At 31.1% G+C, this 24,696-nt stretch overlaps 2 protein-coding genes across 2 annotated transcripts; both read right to left on the bottom strand.

The window, feature by feature from the left end:
- Window positions 1–8,323: 8,323 nt before the first annotated feature.
- Window positions 8,324–12,243, bottom strand: LOC114744794 (acetate/butyrate--CoA ligase AAE7, peroxisomal). The gene is made up of 3 exons (XM_028932948.1): window positions 11,968–12,243; window positions 9,721–10,308; window positions 8,324–9,290 (listed from the first exon to the last, which is right to left on the bottom strand). The coding sequence occupies exons 1-3, from the start codon at window positions 12,178–12,180 to the stop codon at window positions 8,394–8,396; spliced, it is 1,698 nt and encodes a 565-aa protein (XP_028788781.1). The 5' UTR covers window positions 12,181–12,243; the 3' UTR covers window positions 8,324–8,393.
- A 4,365-nt stretch (window positions 12,244–16,608) lies between these two features.
- Window positions 16,609–23,776, bottom strand: LOC114744799 (uncharacterized). Its single transcript, XM_028932952.1, has 2 exons — window positions 23,681–23,776; window positions 16,609–17,310 (listed from the first exon to the last, which is right to left on the bottom strand). Exons 1-2 carry the CDS (start codon window positions 23,774–23,776, stop codon window positions 16,609–16,611), a joined length of 798 nt encoding a protein of 265 aa, XP_028788785.1.
- Window positions 23,777–24,696: the final 920 nt, after the last annotated feature.

Genomic DNA, 24,696 nt, shown 5'->3' with positions numbered 1-24,696 from the left:
AGAAACAAAACAGAAGGACCAAATACAAAGGTTTGGAATGATATTTTCCATATAGAACAGCTGGCCGAGTCATGTGCGGCTTATTGAAAATTATATACTATTCAACCCAAGATGCTCTTTAATTAATTTTGTGTTGACGTGAAGCGTTTCGTTTATATTATAATTATCACAGGTTGCTATTGGTCCTGTAAATAATATTTCTTCATTCGTCCGTATTCTCTCTTTATTATAATTAGGGTAAAACTCATGAAGTTGTATTATTAATTAGGAGGAGAATAAAAATGAAGTGAAAGAGCCAATTAAGTCCAAATATTTGACGATTTCTGAGAGTTCCCCCTCACCAAATACAGAGACTTTCGACGCCCAAGAAAAAATTTACTTTTTATTGGTGTTTACCAATATTGATCCAAGCAATTAATTTCGTACATGACGTAACTTGAATTGACTAATACACACAAAAATTATTTGACTGACCCAATAGTCTATACAAGTTTTGATTATATATATATATAAATATTAGCCATAATTTTTCTTTCTTTTTCTTTGCTTTGTTTCTTCTGTCAAGGTTATTTTTGTTTGCGTAGCTCAAAAAAAGAATGAAGATAAAAAAATTATATTTTTGTTGTATTGTATGGACAAATACATGTACATGATTATTTATTCAAAAGAATCTAAGCCAACCTTGCTTTAAAAGGGTCCACAAGCTTTGATTGAGAAAGGAGACGAAATAAGATAAACACAAATACATGACTGGATAAGGGTGGCAAAAGCATAATATCCATTTTCTATATCTTTTCATGTGCTATAAGAAATATTTCAGAATAAATTAGTGCTACGCAATTCCAATATATATATTTATTTATTTATTTTAGTGACAGCAACGAGAGAGACAGGGTATGATTAAAATCACGAAATTGTTAGACGAGTATACGCAATGGTTTGATTTTTCTTGTGTTTCTCATAAACATTGTCAAGACCAGAGTACATAATACCACGTAATCTGGTCTGGTCTAATATTTGTTCCACATGTAAAAATCGTCTAAATTTAATTTATTGTGATTTTTTATAAGGATTTATTGTGAAGCTCTAACATATATAGAGTTTAAAAAAATGAAATAAATCTAAAAGTTTGCGGGAAATTCACCTTCTCCTCCTCTCTGTTTTAAACTTTACTATTCAACTTTTTTAAAATATTTTTTCTCACGCTAAATTCTACGGGATTTTACGTTATGTAAAATTAATAAACCATATATAATTCAGACTGGTATACAGTGTTTTCTCTCAAAGAAAAGCATGAGATTTTTTTAGATATTTCTAGGCACAAACATGTATTTTTCATAATTTAATTGAGTTATACTTTTGACAAAAAAATTAATAAATAAAAAAATTCAGATATCAATATATATATAAATTTAACTATATGCAAAACAGAGTATGATGGGGAGATAAAGCGTGTGTTTCAACGTTTTTAGGGAGAATGACTAAAAGCCTGCGGTGGTTTCCCTTTCGCAAAATCCCCAGTATTATAGGGTGCAAATTAAAGCCTTCTTTAGTACAAGATCATATATTAATTTATGAGTGATGATTATAAAAATTTGGACTTATTATATTAGTTCTAACGAAAATTCTGTTACTTATATAAAATTAGCAAGAAATAGGTATTATATTCCCCCTTTCTAGTGATTAATCACAATAATTGGAAGGAATGAGTTGAAAATTAATGGAATATTTTGGGATGGGACCTTCTAATTAGTTATTGGATCAGTAAGTACAACGTCAATAGACGAAGTTTTGTTTTTTTTGCCCTTTTGTTTTCATCATTTTTTAAACACAGCTGATTATTATACGTCCTTTAATTTACCTGGCATTTCCTCCAACCGGATGAATAGGCACCTTTTTTGTGGCTTCTAAAAGGTTAACCTTCAATTTTTAGTTAAGCACCAATGATGAAGGAATAATTGGGTAAATGAGGACAAATTTGGGCATAACGAAAGGAGCACCAACCAATTTCATGGGACAAACTTCAACTTGAAGCATCGTCAGCACAAGCACTGATTAATATCATAGAACCCTTTTTATACATGTGACGTACCTTAAAATCAATAAGATCAGCCTCAAATCATATTGATTCTTTAAAAATTAACATATTGACGTATGATTTGAAGCCAAGTTTATCCTTAAACGGTACAATGAATCAAATATTCCAAACTCTCATCACATCATATAACGAATAGCCCAAATTAATTAATTAACCGACCATTAACCTTTGAGTGAAATAAATTTAGTTAAAAAAATGTTTCTATATGAAGATATAGATGTAGATATGAAAATTTAGTTAAGGATGTCGGTGTTGTACTTCGTTGGAGGATCAAACTAGTAGGTCGCCCTGTTTGGTTGATGTGTCTGTGGGGCCTTGTGTCATTTAACAGAATTCACAGAGACAATGTAACAGATTGTATATTGACTCAACATCGGACATAAGTTCTTACACTATATTTAACCGACGGAACGGGCACTGTAAGGGGACAATAAGTACATAAGCTCATCGATTTGATTCCTAATTAATACGGTTTCATTAATTATTAACTAGTTGTTGAAAGTTTGGGATCTCCTTTTTTGCTTGCCCGAATTGAATTGCCATCTTCATATATACACGATAGTTTATAACTGATTTGCCAGATGATGCCCCCAAATTATATATAAGAAATATTTCCTTTTTTTGGCTTTTTCTTTTAATTATGGGGTGAAAATAAGCCATTGGAGGCCGGTGTCTGAAATATCTATTGAACAGAGTGAAGATTGATACATAGAGGCAGCGGGTTCACCTAAATCGCAATCAATAAACTAACTTAAGAAATCCAGCTTCTACAAAAAGGATAACTCACCAAATAAAACTTCAGAATTGGAGCTCTCAAATAGAAGTTCAAAGTCATGAAACGGTGAGAGCTGTGTTAATTTTAACTATGCATGTCAGTTTAATTAAGATGGCGCAAACTGTGATAACGTACGTACGTTGGTGTGCGTTGATGATTAATTAAATAAAGAGAATATCAGAGGGATTGAATTTACACGAAGGAATATGATATCTTGTGGGAATGCCAACCTGGAAGCTATCTACTTTGAGTGTGACATAGCCTTCAAGCACCACTTCTCTGACTCGGATCTCTCTTCTCTCTGTGCGTATTTAGAGAGAGAGAGAGAGAGAGAGGATAGAGATTGATGATGTGGAGAGGGTAAGCGGGAAAACGAAGATGGAGGGGGAAAGAGGAGGATAGAAGAAATGGACCCACACCACAAATCCTATCTGTAATACCATAACTTTGGATCGTAAGCTTACTATCTATTTTGGTTACCTCAAGTGTAATCGATCAACTCCAACTTTTTTTGCCGGCAACTGGCTCATGCATGCCTATCCCTACACGTCACCTTCAATCTCAATCATTCTAATATAAGAATTTATTACGTCATATGCTTAATGTAATATCTACTTAATTAGTTTAGATAGATTAAAAGAACTAGTTAAATTAGTTATTTATTAAAAATATATTGGTTTTTCTAAAATATCTTCTTTGGTTTCTCTGAACTACTCTCTTATGTTGTTTACACTGAAACTATCCTGTGATATAAACACTTTTAAGATGTGTAATAAGAAGGAATAAAATAACAATATTTTTTAATTTACAATTTTCTCTCACATTAAATATAAAAACTAGTTGAAAAGTTTGTAATCGGTTATTTTAATGATATAAGGTATGTTTGGATTAGCGGTGGAAGAAGTTACTTTTTTTCAATTTGACTTTTACAAAAGTGAGATTAGGTAAAAGTTAGGTAGTATAATGTGATTTATGTTTGGATTGGTTTTTGTAAAAAAAATCAGTTTAAGAAGTTAAAACTTGTTTGGATAATTAATAAAAAAGTAAGTTTAGATATAAAATGACTGAAAAGGACATAAAATTTATTAAATAGTATATATTTATATTATATGTTTATAATGTGATAATTGTCAGAGAAAAATTAAAATTAAAATTATAAAAATAAAAATAGTTATCTTTTAAAAAATAATAAATTTATTTTTTAAAATGATTTTATTATTCAAAAAATAATTTTTTTAAAATTAAAAACCAATTGGCCGGATTAAAAAAAAAGAACTCACATCATGCATTCTCTCTCCTCCCTCACTCATGGGCCCCACAAAATGTGTAGTAGAGAAGCTATTTTTGAGCAACAGCAGCGGAGAAGCTGAAGGCAGGAGTTTTTGAAAAAAAATCAGTTTCCGGTACAAGTCCATTTATTTTCACGTCGAATCCAAACATCTCTTTTAGGTAAAAAGTTACTTTTTTCAGTTTTTACCAGTAGAGAAATCAGTTTGGAGGCCTTCATCGTGATCCCAAACATACCCATAGACTCTTTTAACATATGCAATCAAATATATATGGTTTCTAATGTAAGTATATAATTGAAGTGGGTTATTTTAGTAAAACTAACAGACTGAAATATGATATATGATGAGAAGACACGCTTTATGTGTAACAAAAATTCTCAATATATTATGTATTTTTAAAACATACCTAACTCACCATAATGTATGAAAAAAATAAATTCACTATTTAGAGATAGAGTGTTGAATGGATGAGAACTAAAGAAAGAAAGATACCAAGCTGCTCTTTAGATGCAACAAACTGGGGCATGCTCTTGTGATTATGGGCTTTGCCCATCAGCCACAACATAACATTCTTATACTTAAACGACAGTGACGTTCACAGGTCGTTTTGCCCAGCCTCCAACAAATACTCTAACTTTGCTTCTTTTCCTTTTTCTTAATTAATTTAATTTAATTTAGCGGAAGGATGGTTTATTATTTATGAAGCTACAAAGGTATCCTACTTTTTTTGGTTCACACTTCACCGGCTTATCTGCAAAAACTGCCCGACCTTCGGGTGTGAGAAATAGAATTCTCCAAGTTCTTGATTTATTTTTTATAATTGGAAGAAAAAGTCTCATATGTGTCTGTGCGACTGTGTGTCTTAATTTTTTTTAATTCTGTAAATTTTGCAAAAGAAGATTATTCCACGAGTTATGAAAAGATATTTTTCTTCTACCAGAAATATGTGGACGAGATAAACTCAATAGGAGTCTCTTATACTAAAATCATTAATTACATAAAAAGTCGTTCTTTGATTATTTAAAAACTAAATTTTCCTTAATTGATTTGCCCAAAGCTAACATCTTTTGATTTAAACCACACTCGAAATGATTATTTCATTACAAAGTAGGCCACATAATAGTGTTGAAAGAAAATGATACTTGAACAAGTTCAAAACTTCATATGGACTTTTATCACATTCTATTTCAACTACCATTTCAAGTGAATGTAATTTTATCCAATTAAGATAAGAAATTTTTTGGGGCAACAAGATAATTAAGAAATCATCTCGATTATTGAAATTCTAAATTGGTTATTATTCATTTTATTAAAGTATTAACTTACCTTTTTATTTTATTTAACCACTGAGAAAGGTATTAAAAATTGAAGGATGAAACAGCTATTGAGCTGTGCCGGAGTTGGATCCATGGATGGTATTAACTACAAAGTAGTTGGAAGAATGAAAAATTGAAAACCAAAATTGCAAGCAATTAACGAATCTGTTTGAAAGAGTTGGGTCAAATCACACATATGAAGAAATACTTCCCCGCAAATCTAACAGCTAGTTAGGATGTTGATTGTGATATTAAATATAAGATTTCGATCTATTCTATCTCATAAATTTATAATTTTTTCTCCAAATTATTTATACTGATTCCATATGTTAAGAAAATTTCCATCAACAAATAGTTCTAATGCAAATGATTAAAAGTATAAATTTTTAAAAAATCAACATATATTTTTAATAAATAACTAATTAGATTATTTTTAAAAAATTTATATAATATTATTTAACTTTTATATTAAGAATCAGGAAGTGTATGGTTAGGGTGGAAGCGTGAGCCTTCATTGGAAGAGAGGTTACGTAGGTTGTTTCACTTTCTGGTACGCCACTTTCACTTTCAGCATCAAAGCGCCTGACCTTCTAGATGTTACACCTCGTCATTACTCTAATCACCAACCCAAAGCAAGATTAACAGTGCAAAACTCAAATTCAATGATTCTTCTTCTTTTTTACCCAATTATGTAATTTTAATGGTGTTTTTTGGATGTAAGCAACAACTTGCTTTATTTTAATTTGTTGCCTCTCCTAGCCATACAAGAAATTGACTTTTCACTTTACTGTATTAAGCTTGAGGTTTATTAATGTTTGATGCCAATTTAAATTTTCTTTTATTTTCTTAAAAAAAAAAAAAGGCTTTTCTTTTCTGTAGGTAATCATTTGACCGCTTGCAAAATGGAAACTGAGCGTTGGACTGTTGTTATCACGCAGACTGTTTGTTTGGAGCCTCTTAACCAAGTTTTGTCTGAAAAAAGAAATGCGGCTGAAAATTAAGAGGGCCATTGGTTTCAATTTTTAAACGTCAAAAGTCCATTTCCACAACCAACACTAACTAAAAGTTTGCTTGGGTTTTACAAGCTTGTCCCAAAAGCCTGTTTCTTCAATTGAAAAGTTAATAACGCAATTTTTTTCCACAAATAATTAATTTTTAACAAGGAACATGATTTATATATTTTTTTATTATATAGTATTCAATACATCAAATTTTATGTTTTTATATATTTTTAAAAAATTCAAATTTTACATGATAAAAGTTTCATATAATTACGCCCATATCCTTTTTAATAGTTATACATTTAAAAGCAATTCTGATTAAAACAAACTTTCAGTTTATTAAACTAACCCTTCCAAAAAAAAAAGAAGAGAATATTGAAATACTTTGTTCTGTATATTCAATATGCTTTTATCCAATTAAATTAAACTAAGTAAGCTCTAAAACAATAATAAATTTGATAATAAGATTTCATTATAAAATAAATAACACATAAAAATTCATATACCTGGAACTGATTAAAAATAAGTATCTTAAGGAAATTTGTTTGATCTAAATATAAAACCCGCTACAATAATTACCACCATCAGTCCTAAATATAATATTTATTTTGTATTACAATCTAATCTTAAATATAATAATTTTTTTGCAGTGTAATTGATATTATAAAGTGGAATTTATATTTAGGATTGAAAATTTTTAATCCAATTTCAATTCAACGAATGTACTTTCTGCGAACAAACTCTTCTGTAACAAACCCAACACCAAACCTACGATGAGGAAAAATTGTGTGTCTGGGCTGAAGCGCCTTGATTCCCTTCACACTCCATTACATGTATTATATTTAAATACATCAAATTATCTATAGAATTTTTTTAAAAAAAGAGACACTTAAATAACCTAAATTTTTATTTAGATTATTGAATTTATCAAATTTATAATCAGGTCACATGACTCAAAAAGGGATTTTAAAATTTTATGAAATAACTCTAATACCCGTAGAAACCCAGAAGAATAAGAATTTTTTATTATTTTCAAGTTATTAATTTAGAATTAAAACATGTTATTAACATTTAAAATTGTATCATGACAGTTTTTATTCAAAAATTTATTGCAAGTGTGTTTTGGAGATAAAAAATTATTAATTTAGAATTAAAACATATTAACTACGAAATGTAACGTATTGATTTTCAAAATTGTATTAATTTTCCTTTGATTTCTAATTAAATGGGCATCAAAGTCATTTTATAAAATTTTAGAATCCTCTTTGGGTCTTATGAGCTTATTAAGGATTTGACAAATTTAATGACCTAAATAATAATTTGGATTATTTTAAGGGATTTTTCCTTGTATATATGATTATAAAATTCATATCATGACTACATCCTAAAAAACATATCTTTTTTATTAATTTTCACAAATTAAAATATTTTAAACTCAAATAATTCAAACATCTTCATTTGCTGATAAAATTTTTTATGTTTTGCAGCAGAAAAAGGTTTTGAGTATCCATCAATCTTTATTGAACTAGGTTCATGGGGCCAAGCCCAATGTTTAGGAGACCAAGCATGCGTCTAACTCGTTAGCCCACCAAAGGACAGCCATTAGCCACTTGAATCCATCTTCGTTGGCTAGATTTGAAATTTTACTTAAAAAATAAAAATTTTAAATATGAAAACACACACGCACCCCGACAAATGAATGGACCCGTGACCAGACAAACAATCACCAATTGCCATGAAATGATTACGACAAGGAAGCCTGACTTAACCTGAATTTCCGATGAAGGATTAACCTCTTGTTAAATATAAACACGGGAGTACAGCGCAAGCTTTACTCAAAACAGTGCAATAACGAAAGCAACTTTATATAAAGCAAGCATTTAGACTAGGCACTACAATTATTAGCAAATAAAATTACAACTTGCTCAACTTGACGGGACCCATCTCCTTTGCCCTGGCCCTCAATATATGCTTCTGTATCTTCCCAGTGGCTGTCTTTGGCAATGGTCCAAAAAACACCGACTTGGGTATCCAATAAGCAGGCATCTTTTCTCTACAGAACTTCATTATATCGTCAGCAAGACGTTGCTCATTAGAACCATCCACACCTGGCTTTAATGTCACAAAGGCGCAAGGAGACTCACCCCATTTCTCATCTGGCCTTGCAACCACTGAAGCCTCCAGTACTGCAGGGTGAGCGTACAGAGTATTCTCGATCTCAACACTACTGATATTTTCAGCCCCAGAGATGATTATGTCCTTTGATCTGTCTTTGATTTCCATATATCCATCAGGGTGTTTCACAGCAAGATCTCCAGAGTGGAACCATCCGTTTGCAAAGGCTTCTTCGTTTGCTTTTGGGTTCTTTAAGTAGCCTTTCATCACAGCATTACCACGCATCATAATCTCTCCGATGGTAGTTCCATTAGCAGGAACAGGTTGCATGGTTTTCGGGTTTATGACATCAAGACCTTCTAAAGCAAGGTAGCGAACGCCTTGCCTTGCATGGAGCCGGGCTTGGGTTTCAGGGGGAAGAGATTCCCACTCAGGCTTCCAGACACATACTGTGGAGGGGCCATAGGTTTCTGAGAGACCATAAGTGTGAGTGACGCGAAATCCTCGTTGTGTCATGGCAGAAAGAACAGAAGGAGGAGGAGCAGCCCCTGCTGTATTCACATGCACAACATGGGGAAGAGGAAGAATGGCTTCCTCAGGCCGGGCGTTAACTATTGAGTTCAGTACCACTGGTGCTGCACAAAAATGTGTCACTTTGTACTTGGCAATGGCTTCATATACTGCCCTTGCAGTAACCTGTATAAAAAGCATTCAGTTGAAGGAAAATAATTGAGTTATCAAAGTAGGTATTAGGTAAAGAGAATGGATCTCAACAAGGATATTATAGTATGCATTAACTAACAAGTGAATCATGCATAAAGACTTCAGCTTCTCACAGCAAACAAAGAACAGGTCATTTGAAATATAACAAAAGATTCTATCTACCTTGTTTTAAAATAAGCATGCTATCACTTGTCACCTACTGAACAAACCAAAACGACCAATACAGAAGTAGTGTTCTGTAACTCCAAGCAAAATATCAAGGCCAATATTGACAATAGTGCCAAAATTAAAGCTAGAAATAGAAAAGACAAACACGGCATGTCAGGCATGTTCACAAGGATGACAAGACAACTTGTTGAGACTCTCAACAGAATGCAGAACAAGAACAAATCCATTGATATACCTGGCGAAGGCATATGTTAGTCCCACAAAGAGCGGCAAGTGTCCAAGTGTAGCACCAACCATTGCAATGAAACATAGGTAGTGTCCATAGATAGACAGCTCCTTCGTTCATCCCCCAAATGAGAGCTCCACTTAGAGACATGACATACGCCCCTCGGTGATGTAATACCACACCCTTAGGACTAGCAGTAGTTCCAGATGTATAACCCAGAGCAATGCTCTGCCACTCATCTTCTGGTGGTTTCCAAGCAAATTCAGGGTCACCACTTTCTAGAAATTTCTCATAGTCAATGGCACCTTTCGCCAAAGCATACCGTAATGCCTTAGGATCACAATTTTCATCACCAATGACTATTAAGATTGGAGGCTTAAAATTTTCGCTTTTCTCGGACCAGATTTTCAAAGCTTCCTCTGCCAAGGAAAAGAACTCTTGATCCACCATTACAACTGCGGCAGTTGAATGACCAAGAAGAAAAGCTATGGTTGATGCATTTAGTCGAATGTTAACAGTATTCAGCACAGCTCCTGCCATAGGAATTCCAAAATGAGCTTCATAAAGGGCAGGAATGTTAGGTGCAATAACTGCTACCTGTTGGCAGGAGAAGAAAATTACTTCAATAGTGAACACACTCTAGTACAACATGACAGAGTAACAAGGCCATCGTATTGAAAGTTTAACACGGGGAAAAGACTAGAAAGAAGCCCCAAAGGATTTGAGCAAGATCTTTTCATTAAATCGTCGGGAACAGGTCTCCAAGTAGAACCACTGCAAATTTTTTGGCACATCAATTCCTTTATGGGAGCGATTTTAATCACACACCGACATTCATAAAGGCGACCAATTAGTAAATGGTCGTGATTTTATTTATATTCATCATACAACGGAAGAATTCTAATCTCTGCTTCTATATACTTTCGCCTACCTCTGACCATCGAATTGCATATTTTGTCATAAAATAAAATAAAATTGAAAAGTCGTAAGCTTATCTATTTTACTTTAATTAATGAGATGACACGATGCCAGGAAATTTCACAAGCTTACGTAACAAACCTGAGTCAGCGAAAACCAAGTCTTGCTTAATTTAATCTAGCTCGATAAAGATTTGGCAGTCTTATCCAAAGAAGAGGCTAGATTAGGTTCTAATCGTGAATTATGAGGAACTCTGAAATTAACAATGAATTGTAGAGCTACAACGAAGCCATTCCATTTCAGTCAGATGATGAAAACACCCATAACTCATTTTCGTCCGGAAAGGAATCGCTATACGGCCATCATTGAATTTGGATGGTCTCTAGTCGAATCCATTCCAGAATAAAACAAAATCTGCAGTCATATTTGTTCATCTCTAGTAGGAAAGGCATAAGTCGCAACAGCTAAAAAAACATCGGGGTGATTTAAATATACTTTATGAATGATTCGTTCGGCCTAAACTAGAGGTGGAATCTTTTGTGTATGTTTTCCGTAAAGATAGAACTTTGTATGGCATATTCAAAAGCTTCTTGAATTTTCTCACCAACAAATACAAATCTTAAATTTACAAAAAATCAAATTATGTGCATTAAAGATTATAATAAACATCGTCAGCAACAGCTCTCAACTCTTCATCATAAAAATAATGTTATCGTTCCATAAGCCGGAAAAAAGTCAATTTCCAGCAATTCAAAAGCGCCATAATTCTGCAAGAACGGCTAATCGATTTTAAGAATTTAAACCCACTCTCTTACAATTCAATAACATTTCTATGCACCCAAAAATGAGAACTAATATACAAAAAAATTAACGTCGACAGAAATTCTTTATATAATTATATAATATAATTAGTATAGCATATATTTAATAAAGTAAAAGCAATTGACCTTATTAATTTCTAAATAAATTAAATATTTTATTTTATTTTTTTAATAACTTATTAAAAAAGTTCTTTTTTGTAAAAAGAGAGAGAGAATACGACAGAGCGAAAAAATGGACCCTGGGAGATCCAAATTCGAATCTCCCACCACAAAAATAACCCAGACACTGGGGGGCTAGGCCTACAGCCATAGAGCCTTATTATCATACTTCCGCCTCCAATATTTATATTTATAATGAAAGAGAAGTACCCAGGAACTAAAAGATTCATTTACTCTTAAAAATCAAGTTAATTCAGATAAACTCCTGCGTTTCCATCGTTTGCTGCTGTAAAATCGGGGTGATGGGATCTTATCATAGAACGAAGAAAAACGAAGGTTGAAGGTGACAGAGAAATACCGTAGAGCCGACACCGATGGAACGGAGAGAAAGAGCAGAGGCCAATCGGCGGCAACGCTGGTAAGTCTGAAGCCAGGTATAGTGGAGGGATCCATGGATAACCGATCTTCTGGTGGGATGCACCTGAGCTGCTCTTTCTAGAAACCACAACGGCGTCAAGGCTGTGTAGTTCGCCGCGTTCTTTGGAAGATCGTCTATGTCGCGCCCCACCATCGTCTCTGCTCCGCCTCCTCTCTCTCCGCTCTCTCTCCCTCTCTATCAGAATTTCCGTTTTCCCTCTCACACTGCGTTAAAGCTCGATGCATATGACTTCAGCTGCTCCCGGCCGCGTGCCTATATATAGAAGGCCTCGGAGAGAGTGGACGCCTGATCGAACGGCCAATAATGCCTGACGAAGCCAATTTCTCTTTCATTTTTATTTTTCCTGTGTTCCGAATTTGGCGTCATTATCTTTAGCGGTGTGTCTCTGGCTGGCGTTACTGTTAATAATTTTTAAAATTTTTAACTAAATTAGAATCTTCACTGGATCTAGATACATCGCGTTAAATGTGAAAAATCAATTGCATTATCACTAATCTCATATAGTAAATACCAACTGCTCCATTCTTTAATATAAAAATTAGTTTAATTTTTAATTTAATTTTAAATATAAAATTCTAATTCATTTATTCTGTATTTTATATTTTTTTTTAAGTAGATTCTATACTTTACGGCAGTTATACATGTTAAAAGTTCAATTAAATAATAACGTTACTTGATATGTGATTAATAAGAGTATTTTAAAAAAAATAACACTTAATTATTATAAATAATTAATTTAATAAAAAATTTTAATCTATTTAAATTAGTAAAATAGCTTTTATATTAAAAGTAAAGGAATTATTTGTTTTGTTGGCAAATAAAAAAAGAAGGCAAATATTTGTTATCAATTTTATATAGGGTTAATTAATCCTCAAGTCCTTATAGTTTCAACCAATTTTGAATGAGGTCCTTATAGTTTTTTTTCTTTTTATCAAGTCTTTATACTTTCATTTGTTTTTAATTAAGTCTTCGTATTTATTTTTCTTTTTATTAAGTCCTTATAATTTCACTAAATTTTTAATCAGGTTCATCTAGTTTTAATTTTTATTTATTAATTAAATATAAAATTAATTAAATTAATTAATACTGAAACATAAAATATTAATAATTAAATTAAATTAATAACTATATAATAAAAGATAAGGAATATAATTAATTAATTCAGGAAAAAAATTTAGAACAATTATTTTTTTTTGAAAAAAATTATTATAATAATTTATTATTTTTAAAATATTATTCTTTATAACTAATATTAAATAATAAATACTATTTTATGTTTATAGAATAGTACTATTAGAATTTATAAAATAAAGAATAAAAAATTTAGAGACTTAATTAAAAATAAAGTGAATTTATAAGGAGTTGATAAAAAGAAAAATAAATACAAGGACTTAATTAAAAACAGATAAAAGTATAAGGACCTGATAAAAAGAAAAAAAATTATAAAGACCTTATTTAAAATTAGTTGAAACTATAAGGACTTTCAGATTAATTATCTCTTTTATATATCATATTTGAATATCAATATAAATGGATAGAAAAAGTAGATCCCTTTTCTCAAGATACGAAAAATGGCTGTAATGTTGACAGTTGAAAGACGCTGATTCCAAAAACGATCAAATATGACACTTCCTCTTTTTTGCTATCATTAGAATATTAATTTAATAATATGAATAATATCATATATTTTTAACCATAAATGGAGTGATAATTATAAACAATATTATTCAGATCAGATTTTAGATGATACAAGGAAATATATCTAGTCATCATAAAAAATCAGAAAACTTGTTATTAGATTTTAGATTCCATGAGAGGTATAATGAGATTCAATGATTCAGGAAAATTATATTTTCAAAAATTTGTGTCCATTTTGTCGTAATTTATGTAAAAATTAAAAGAACTTTGAAATTTTTTCTAATAACTATAATCCAATTTGTCAGTTTAAAATATTTACCACAATAACTTAATGCAATTTATATAATTAGTCTCACATAGTAGAATAAAATTTTTGTAGTTGTTGTTGTAGAACCTAATTTTAAATTAGTTTCGGTTCTAAATATAAGACCCATTTCTCATACTTATTAATTTTCTCTAAATTACTCTTATAGATACTCCCTCAACCATAATTAAGTTAATCTTTTCAGATGTGTAAAAATACTCATAAGCTTATAAAATTAGAGCAAAAATAACGCTACTAATATTATAGCGGAGCTCACCTTAATATTATGAAACTATCAAAATGCCCTTAAACTTAAAAATAAAAAAAAAGATGTCAAATGTGCAAAAATATCTATAAATTTTTAGTTCAAGTGCACCGAGTACCATATATTTTTTAATAGGTACAAAGGCACTCATGATTTTGCAGATAAATTTATTCTTTTTGTTTTGGCAAAAAAAAATCTGTTAAATCTTATTATATTATTGTAATATTAATTATTTTATGGTTAGTGTACATGTTTGGTTTTCTAAATGGGATAATTAATCTGAAAGTCCTTATAGTTTCAACTAATTTTAAATAAGGTCCATATAATTTTTTTTCTTTTTATCAGGTCCTTATACTTTTATCTGTTTTTAATTAAGTTCTTGTATTTATTTTTCTTTTTATCAAGTCCTTATAAATTCACCTTATTTTTAATTAAGTCCCTAAATTTTGTATTCTTTATTTTATAAATTCTAATAGTACTATTCTATAAACATAAAATAGTATTTATTATTTAATATTAGTTATAAAGAATAATATTTTAAAAATAATAAATTATTATAATAATTTTTTTCAAAAAAAATAATTGTTCTAAATTTTTTTCCTGAATTAATTAATTATATTCCTTATCTTTTATTATATAGTTATTAATTTAATTTAATTATTAATATTTTATGTTTCAGTATTAATTAATTTAATTAATTTTATATTTAATTAATAAATAAAAATTAAAACTAGATGAACCTGATTAAAAATTTAGTGAAATTATAAGGATTTAATAAAAAGAAAAATAAATACAAGGACTTAATTAAAAACAAATGAAAGTATAAGGACTTGATAAAAAGAAAAAAAACTATAAGGACCTCATTCAAAATTGGTTGAAACTATAAGGACTTGAGGATTAATTAACCCTTTCTAAATTTACATCAACTTTTAATTTAGCCTCTTAAATATATAAATTGTATTTTCAATTCCCTTAATGTTGACACTGCTAGTCTCATCAACTATTTAATTTAAAATTTTACATTGAACAATATTTAAAATAAAACTTAGTTTGATTTTTAACATCAACCACCTATTTTTCAATATATAAAAATATTAATGGACTAAAAAAAATTTATACAAATATTAATACACTTTATGATTTTAAGAGCAGCCTGATATAAATTCAGAGGTCCAAAAGAATAATTGTATTAATATTTTTTTCATAAAACTGAAATGAGTAATTTATTTATCCGTTCATTGGTAGCATTGTAAAGTTGCCATTTGAATTCATTGAGTGAGTATTCTTTTTGTTAATAAGATCAATAGTTTTAACATTTAGTTTGAAAATTGATAAACTTGAAGGACTAAATGGATATATCAACCATGAAACTATTAGTACTGTAATAATGTGATAAAATTTAACAGAGTGTCTTTTCTTGTTGAAACTTAAAGAATTAATTTATTTGTACGGTTATTAGTATTTTTACGCTTGTAAAAAAAACACACTGTATTTGACATATTTTGGCTAAAAGCTTATGAGTATTTTTGCACATTTGCCCCGTCTTTTATTTTTTCTGAATTAGAGATATTTTGGTATTTTTATAACACCAGCATGGGTTTCATCGTAAAAAGTAACGACCCTTAGTCATATTTAATGACGATGTCATTTTTGTTCTAATTTTGTAAATTTATGAGTACTTTTGGATCTTAGAAAAGATTATGGTGATAGATACACTTTATAAAGGTTTATAGGTATTTTTACACCTTTATCCTATTATGAAACATATAATTTTATTTTTAATTTATTATCTGAACTGTGATTTTTTCTAAGCAATTTTTTTTCTAAAAATATACATGCATTTAATATGGATAGAGATTGAAATTTATTGAATTTTAAGATTTAGTTCATAAGGTTTGAAATATTTTCTAGTTTAAACATGATGAAGTACCAAAACAACACGTCACGTGCCTCATATGGCATAAAAAAAAAATATAAAATCTCATGACTTATAATTTATAAATAATAGAACTTAATACAATTACGCATGCAAAGCATGCTAAATTGATATCAGCATGTGGAATAGGCATATATACACATAGGTTATTAGATTAGAAACACTATGGAGGAATGAAAAAGACACGTCATGATATTCCCAGTCACTTTAACTCTATCTCTTAAATGAATAATTCCGGAAAAGATATGGTTTTCTGTTACACTTAATATCATTTTTAGTTTTATCTTATTTTGATTTTGATCTCTAGAATTTAACATTATTTTTATATGCTTAGAGATTTGTTGCCAACCAAAATCAAAATAAAATTTTTTTTTGGGTCAAAGAAACGATGTATATTAATTCCAAAGAAACAAAGTTTCATCCTATGCCTTCTCTACAGTTCGACCTATCAGAAGTAAGCAAGATCAAAAGAGGGGATGGGAGAGCCAATTCCCAACCAAAAGACCACATCCCCTTACAACCAGATTTAGCTAGCCAATCAACTACCAAATTGCACTTTCTAGGAACAAAGGATAAGCTAAAGTCTGTATAGGAAGCAAAAAAGCCCTTTAAATCAGCAACCAGCCCGTTTGCTTTCCAATCAGGACAATGAGTATTTTCCTTGATTGCTTTTACCAAAGGAAGACAGTCTGATTCCACATCCACCTTGCCTAACTCTCTATCTTTATAGCGAAAGATAGCCTGATGTAACGCCTCAGCTTCACTCTCAAAAGCTGATAGTGCTCTACCTTTTTGGCAGAATAGATCTACCACTTGGCCCTGAGCATCTCGCAGTACAAAGCCCACACCACTACGATTTGTACCTGTTACAAAAGAGCCATCAACATTTAATTTTAAACTATTAGGAGGAGGAGACCAAACCATATCTTCTAATTCATTAGCTGAGGAAACCGATTGAGATTCACTCCAGCACTTAACACGCCACAGTTCATTTACACCAGTAGAAGCAGCAGTCAAGATCCAATTCAGATCTGGGTTTTTGTTTTCAAAAATCAAACCACAACGGGCCTTCCAAATGTACCAACACACATAGGCCACCACAGCTTTCAAAAAGTCATCCTGCTTAAGTTCATGCAAGATTTTAGCAAGCCAAAAATCAAAAGAAACCACGTTTAGCTCATGCACCACAATAGCAAGCGGTGAGGCAAACCAAACTCTACGTACCCAATCACATAAGAGTAAACAATGTTCAATAGTTTCAATGTGACCACAACAATAACTGCAAAAAGGAGAAACAGGGCATTTCTTTTTTGCAACAGCTTCATTAGAAGTAATATTAATTTTTTTGGCTAACGATACTGATGGTATCATAGAATGACAAAATAACGGGACAGTTGCTTCTTTCTTTGTGTTTGTGTATGTGTTTTTTTTTTTTTTTTCGGGGGTTGACACAATCATTCCCATTGATTGGCTAGAACCCAGTAAAAGAAATACCTATCTTCCAAAATGTAGGAAAAATTACAACTAGGCTCTATTAAAAGAATTTAACTACCTAAAGGTGGTTGACAACTGAAGAATATGTAATGATAAATTACATAGTACAATAGATTCAACCTAATCAATTTTTTGGCAATTCAATTTTTTTATTGGGACGCTACCGTAATCCTCCCTCAAACGTGCAAGTGACATGGCTGGAAAAAAACATATTTATATATATTTTTTAAGGTAATCATTCTAATAATAATAGTTCTAACAAGGTATTTTAAGAAAAACAACACCTATTTATTATAAATAATTAATTTAATTTATTTTTTTAATTTATTCAAATAAGTCAATTAGTTTTTATATTTAAAACTGAAAGTAGTATTAAGAACAAACTTGTTCGTTCATTCATAAAATTTACAAGTGATTATTAAAGAATTTACATGTAAGCTTCAAAATTTTAGTACAGAACATCGTAGAAAGAAACTTCAGTAAGAATGTTTGAGAAGCTCAACTTTTGAAATTCTCATATTTAGTCCTTTTATGTGAATAGGTCGTCTTTCGTTGCATTAATACGTTGTGTAGGAAAGACTCTTTGCGTTGATTTTTCACTCCCCAGACGTCACTGATTGGTCCAGCTCCAACAAATCATCTCATCGGATATTAAAAACATTATTTTTGCGAAATTTAATCTAAAAAGTGGTCAAGTTTGAAATTATATTCCGATTCTTAATATAAGACTCAATTCTTAAATTAGTTTTAGTCCTAAATATAATATCTATTTCTTATATTTATTAATTTTTTTTAAATTACCCTAATAGATACTCCCTCAACCATAACCAAGTAGAAGAAAGAGAGGGGGTATTAAGAAAAATAATTACGGTGTTTTAAAAAAACGTGTCACTTTTCTTATAATTAACTAACTTACCTAACTCTTTTAATCTAATCAAATTAGTTAAATGAGTCTTATATTAAAGATTAGAGGAGTAATTTTTTTTCTTTAAACAAAACAAAGAAATGATAATTTTTCACATATTTAAACCTTTTGGTATGCCTTCTGTTTACAGTACTGGTTATTTTAAAATTTAACATCTTGTAGTATGAGGTCCGAGATGTGATTCGGATCGAACACTGGGCCTAGATCAGGCCCGTCCCATGAATACCCTGTTGCATGGCCATGCCTATAACATGTTGAATACATTTTTTTTAATTCTGAGTGGTTCTGATTAAAATTTTTAAATTTAAAATTAAATAAAGTAATTATTACACTAAATTTGTTTTTTTTTTTTACCAGACACTAAATTTGAACTTAAAAGCAATTTTCGCTGTACTGCTTGTTTTTGGCACTTTACTTTGAATGCTTCTCACCCCTTGTTCAGGGAGTGCCCGTGACCTTGAAAGTCACCCACGAGACGACAATTAGCTGTCTTATATGTAAGAGACGCTTTAAAATATGTAGGGGTCTTGTCAATTTTTTTTTTAAATTTTTCGTGCAGTCAATAAACCGCAATTTAATTATACTCATTCAATTTAATTATGCACAATAAAAATATTTGTTTACGATATAAAATGATCATTCCATTTTTAACATGATAGCGGCGTGCATGTATGATATATTGCCTGAATTCGTAGTATAAGAGCTAGTTAATAAATTTAATTGTTGAGTTAGCTATTTATAATGAATAGGTATTGTTTTCTTTTTTAAAATATCCCTGCTAATCATGTATATATTAGTTAGAACTACTATTTAATAAAACATTTAATATGAATAACTATTATAAGGATTACATTAAAAAATAGATAAAACAAAGTAAACGAATATTTTATGTTTAAAACTAAATTAAATGATAAACTAACTGCAGGAGGTAATACATTATTACGCATGCATGCATCAAGTTGAATTGAACGCACCACCCTGTGGGAAGGCTTTAATGCCATAACGGCATGATTAGGACATCAGTAATTAATTTAACATATGCCACGCTTTATTTTATAATAAAGTAAATTATTGGAAATATTCATCATAATATTGGGAATTTGGACTCTTCGCCAATAATATCGTAGTTAATATTCATCATATTGCTAGTACATTTCTTTTTAAACTAATGGGAAAAAAAAAAGGAAAAAAGAAGAAGAGATTTTGAACCGTTCACTGTATCCAATAGCTCTCCACATGCCTATTTGAATCTGGGGCATTTGGAGATTAGTTAAATTCCCACTGATAAATCAGATATTATTCTGATCATTGAATCATAAATCTCTCTTGACTAGTTTAACAGCTTGGTTCCAATTTAGGGTGTATTTGGATGAAACCAAACCGTGGTTTGGAAAAGTGATTCTGGAGAATAGATTCTGGGAAGAATAGATCTTAGGGAAAACTAATCTAACAGTCCTTGTGGTTTTATCATGTTTTGAATTGAGTCCTTGTAGTTTTTTTCCTCTTTATTGAATCCTTAATGTTTGCACCGTTAATAATTCCACTCCTTACTGTTAATAAAGCCGTTAGTCTAATTGAGGATGGATGATATGGCATATGAGCCTTTCCTCCCCCTCAGTCGACCTCCTTTAGCTTCTCTCTCTCTTCCTCCCTCACTCAATCTACCTCCGTTCCGCACCACTATCTGTGTGCAATTATCCCTTCCACCCTCACCGCTCTTTCTCCCTCCTTATAACTTCTCCACCACCCCCAATTCTCACTTTCACTTCCTCTCAAAATAAAAAATCGGAATGAGAGAGGTGCAATGAATTCCGTCTTCCCTTCTCCTCCCTCTGCTGCTTTTGCTGATGCTTATGTAACGTTGCAGAAGAAGAAGACGCCCAAAGTCATGACAACATCGTTCTTCTCTTTTGCTTGGCCATCACTTTTATGGGCTTATTTTTAAGGAATTCAAGTCATGCATTTCTCAGATGCAGAAATAAATCCACACTACCACATAGACCAAAAAATAGACACATGTCAACCTATGATTTGAAACAAATTATTGTCACCATCATCATCCTAAATAAGCACAAATCGTCCAAAGTGTTTCATATGAGAAACCATAGAAACAGCAAGACTCTAACTGAACATGATGCAAAAAAATTCTCTAAGCTTTGGGCAACTGGCTTCATGGCTATCACTATCCGATTGTCATAATTCAAACATCCCAGAAGGATCATGTTCTAAATGGAAGACCTGACTTTAAGAGAAATGAAAGAATCACCACGATAATAACATCATAATAGTTGTGCGGGAGCGGAGGTGGACCGAGAGGAGGAGGGAGGGAGAGAAGCTAAGAGAAGTTGACTGAAAAAGACGATGACCTCAAATGCCACGTCATCCATTAACGGCTTTATTAACAGCAAGGACTGATATTATTAACGGTCTAAAGATTAAGGATTCAATAAAAAGAAAAAAAACTACAAGGACTCAATTCAAAACATGATCAAACTATAAGGACTGTCATATTAGTTTTCCCTAGATTTTATGAAAAAGTGATTTTGAGAAGTGAGAGTGTTTGGATAGTTGTTATCAGAAGTACTTTTATATATACAAATTACTAAAAAAAAGACATAAGTTAATATGATAATTACAGAAAAATAGATTTTATGATATATTTTAATTTGAAGGAATAAAATTGTTAATAATATATTTTATTAACATAATTAATAATACATAAGATAATATAATTAATAATTAATTAATATGTATATATTTTTATCAAATATAAGATTAAGAGTGTGTTTGGGTGACACCCCAAACCATGGTTTGGGGTGTCAATCACCCAAACACCCCCTCTAAAAACCAAAACCATGGTTTTGGAAAAAGCAAAATTTTTTTGCTTTTGGAGAAAAAAGGGAGAGTGTGAGAGCCTATATGATATGTATCTTGTTATTTTTTTTATAAACATATTTTTTGATAAACATATTTAATCTTATATTTTATAAATATATACACATTAATTATTTATTAATTATATTATCTTATGTATTATTAATTATGTTGGTAAAAATATATTAACAATTTTATTCCTTCAAATTAAAATATATCATAAAATCTATTTTTCTGTAATTACCATATTAACTTATGTCTTTTTTTTTAGTAATTTGTATATATAAAAAGTGCTTCTGATAACAACTATCCAAACACTCTCACTTCTCAGAATCACTTTTTTACAAAATCTATTCTTCACAGAATCTATTCTCCCCAGAATCTATTCTCCAGAATCACTTTTTCAAACCACGGTTTGGTTTCATCCAAACACACCCTAAATATGTTTATAAAAAAACATGTTTATAAAAAGAATAACAAGATACATATCCTATAGGCTCTCACACTCTCCTTTTTTTCTCTAAAAGCAAAATTTTTTTGCTTTTTCCAAAACCATGGTTTGTGCAAATTGGGTGGGTGTTTGGGTGACTTATCACCCAAACCATGGTTTGGGGTGTCACCCAAACGGTGCCTTAATTCTTATTCCCAAAGTATTGGGCCATTATTATAACCCAAAAAAAGGAAAAGGGGAGGAGGATAGGGAATTGGGCCTGACACAGAGTACTAGGCCCATATTGGTTGCAAGGGCTCCCAATGTGTTGCACAATGTTCAGCATCAGGCATTCATTTGTATAATTGTATCTGATTTGCGGCTCCTAAAGCCAATTTCGGGGTGTTTGGCACTTTGGCTGTTTGCTTTCTGTAAATCGAGATGAACTCTTTTACATATTTATTTTGTATACTGTAAAATTATTATTAAAATGATCATTTGATTTTCATCCAAACACTACCTTCATCAAATACTCAACGAACCTTGTTACTTTAACAAATGTCCTTTTTAAACTTCTCTACCTGCCGGACTGGACGAGCTCACGGACGCGAAGTCTTTTTTTTTTTTTGGTCAAAAGCCACATACGCGAAGTCTAAACAAGCCCATCTGTTTAATTTATTGGTTAAAATGTCTTAATTTAAAGCATAATTTTTGACTGGACCTAGAAGAAAAAAAGTATTTGCGATAGTATTTGGTTAAATATATACATATGCTGTGATATTTGATTCGTTGTTCTTTTACGGAAGTGCTGTCATTATTAAGCTCAAAAACCCTTTTTGTTTTTTTTTTTCCCTGTATATATGAAAAGAGGAATGCAAAAGCCATTAAAATAAGTCGCCACTGAGATAACTTGTTTATAGAATTGAACTCTTGAAAGTGCAAATAAAGAAAACGCCAAATGTTTAAAACAAAAAAAAACAAAAGACTTCTCTCCAGGCAAAGAAACTAGATACACTTAGAAAGTGTTTGGATAGAAACCAAATTATGGTTTTAAAAATATTTTTACAGTTTATGTAAAGAAATTTGTTTCATTTTGTAAAAAAATATTTTTTTAAAAATACTTTTGAGGGTTGCCAAACACTCCTGCGAAATGTCAAATTAATATGATGATTCATATATGATAGGCTGTTAAGATTTCGGCTCAACAATTCAAATTTATCATATAGAGACATAATAATAGTAAATGTAGTTGTTTATTGATACACACATTCCTCTTGTCTTATCGACGACTTTTACCTTACTTCCAACATGCCTTATGAGAGTAAAAAAATCTTAAATTTTATTAACAACTTTTTAAATTGACTCTGCTTAATATATAAAATTTTCAAGAAAATAACAAACAAACATAATATTAAATAAATAGTAAAATAATATATTGAACGGTATACTATCTCCAATCTTTAATATAAGACCTTATTTAATTTTTATTTTGGTTTTGAATATTAGACCCCAAGCTATTTTGTGTCTTATATTTATGAATTTTTTTAAGATAATCCTTTTAACAATAACAGTTCTAACTAATATATTTGATTAATAAGAATATTTTAAGAAAGAAAATATCTATTTATTATAAATAACTAACTTAATTTATTTTTTTAATCTCTTTAAATTAGTCAACTAGTTCTTATAATTAGCATCAGAAATAGTAGAAATAGAAAAATTCCACCCCGCGCTGTAATAAATAGGGTGACCACGTGGGAGTATACCTGTGGGTTCTGGCCCCAGTCGTTGTCTATATATGCAGGAGAACTGTCATTGGTCCTCGTTCTGTAACTGGCGTGTTTTGTGGACTTGGGGGACATGCACTTAAAACTGGCAATTAATGCCTTTAATTGGGTTGGGCTTCCAACCGTCCCACGCCGAAACGCGTCAGGCACTGATCAGTTCAACGTTAAGAGGAAGGGCAGGCCAAATGAAATCCCTGAGAGGAAGGAAAAGGGCCACCAGGAAAGCTCAGGACAAGACAGGACCAGCATGTGATTCTCGCCAAGGTTACTCCTATGTTTCTGCTTTTACGTCGGGGCCACGCCCCAACACGTTCATGGCCTAAGAACCATATCATTTTACTTTTACAACCCACCCAGCACCGGTCCCCACTGCAGCACGATCTTCCAGAGCCTATGAACTAGAATGTCATGGGTGATGGTGATGTCATTGACTTACGTCTTACTCAGCCGCTGAGGAAAAATCAGGGGTGTTTGGCCCGCGTTCACACGGTGCAAGATGATACTTTTTTCATATATTTATTTTATATATCATAAAATTATTTTAAATTTATAGTTTATTTTCCCTCAAACACCCTTTATAAAAGATGACCATATTGAAATATTCGGACAAAAGGACTAAAATTGGAGCGGAATGTTGGTGGCGGAGCAGGCGGTTGTCGGTGATGGCCGCGGCGAGTTACTCCGGTGAAGCGTTGATGGTGGCGGAGACGGTTTGATTTTTCCTTGGAGCTAACTATCTCTGCCAGGAGATCTTGATTTTCTAAGTTTATTCTTAAAAAAAAAATGTTAACGGAGTTCGTGGAAAAATCACTCCTGAAAATTCAAAGACATGTTGGTGCAAATTGTTGAAGAAACTTGTGAGGCAATTGAAGCTGATTTGGTAATAAAGGTATTACTGGAATTCGTTTATAAATATATAATTTTCTAAATAATTGTCAACAATGTTCCTGAAAATTTTCCCCTGGACTCAGGGATAACCTCGAGTTCGTTTTTTA

Source organism: Neltuma alba, unplaced genomic scaffold (genome assembly GCF_004799145.2).
Source record: "Neltuma alba isolate B1F8T4 unplaced genomic scaffold, ASM479914v2 tig00004449_pilon, whole genome shotgun sequence".
Classification (NCBI taxonomy): Eukaryota; Viridiplantae; Streptophyta; class Magnoliopsida; order Fabales; family Fabaceae; genus Neltuma; species Neltuma alba.
Note: the sequence above shows the minus strand (reverse complement) of the source record. Positions and strands in the feature narration are given on the sequence as shown.

Excerpts from the sequence above, each read along its gene's own strand:
- LOC114744794 (XM_028932948.1), bottom strand. The coding sequence starts at position 12,180 with ATGGTGGGGCGCGACATAGACGATCTTCCAAAGAACGCGGCGAACTAC. Across the intron at positions 10,309-11,967 it reads CCATCGGTGTCGGCTCTACG|GTAGCAGTTATTGCACCTAA; the intron begins GTATTTCTCTGT and ends TCCTGCCAACAG. Across the intron at positions 9,291-9,720 it reads CTAACATATGCCTTCGCCAG|GTTACTGCAAGGGCAGTATA; the intron begins GTATATCAATGG and ends CTTTTTATACAG.
- LOC114744799 (XM_028932952.1), bottom strand. The coding sequence starts at position 23,776 with ATGTCCCCCAAGTCCACAAAACACGCCAGTTACAGAACGAGGACCAAT. Across the intron at positions 17,311-23,680 it reads ACTGGGGCCAGAACCCACAG|GATGACTTTTTGAAAGCTGT; the intron begins GTATACTCCCAC and ends GAACTTAAGCAG.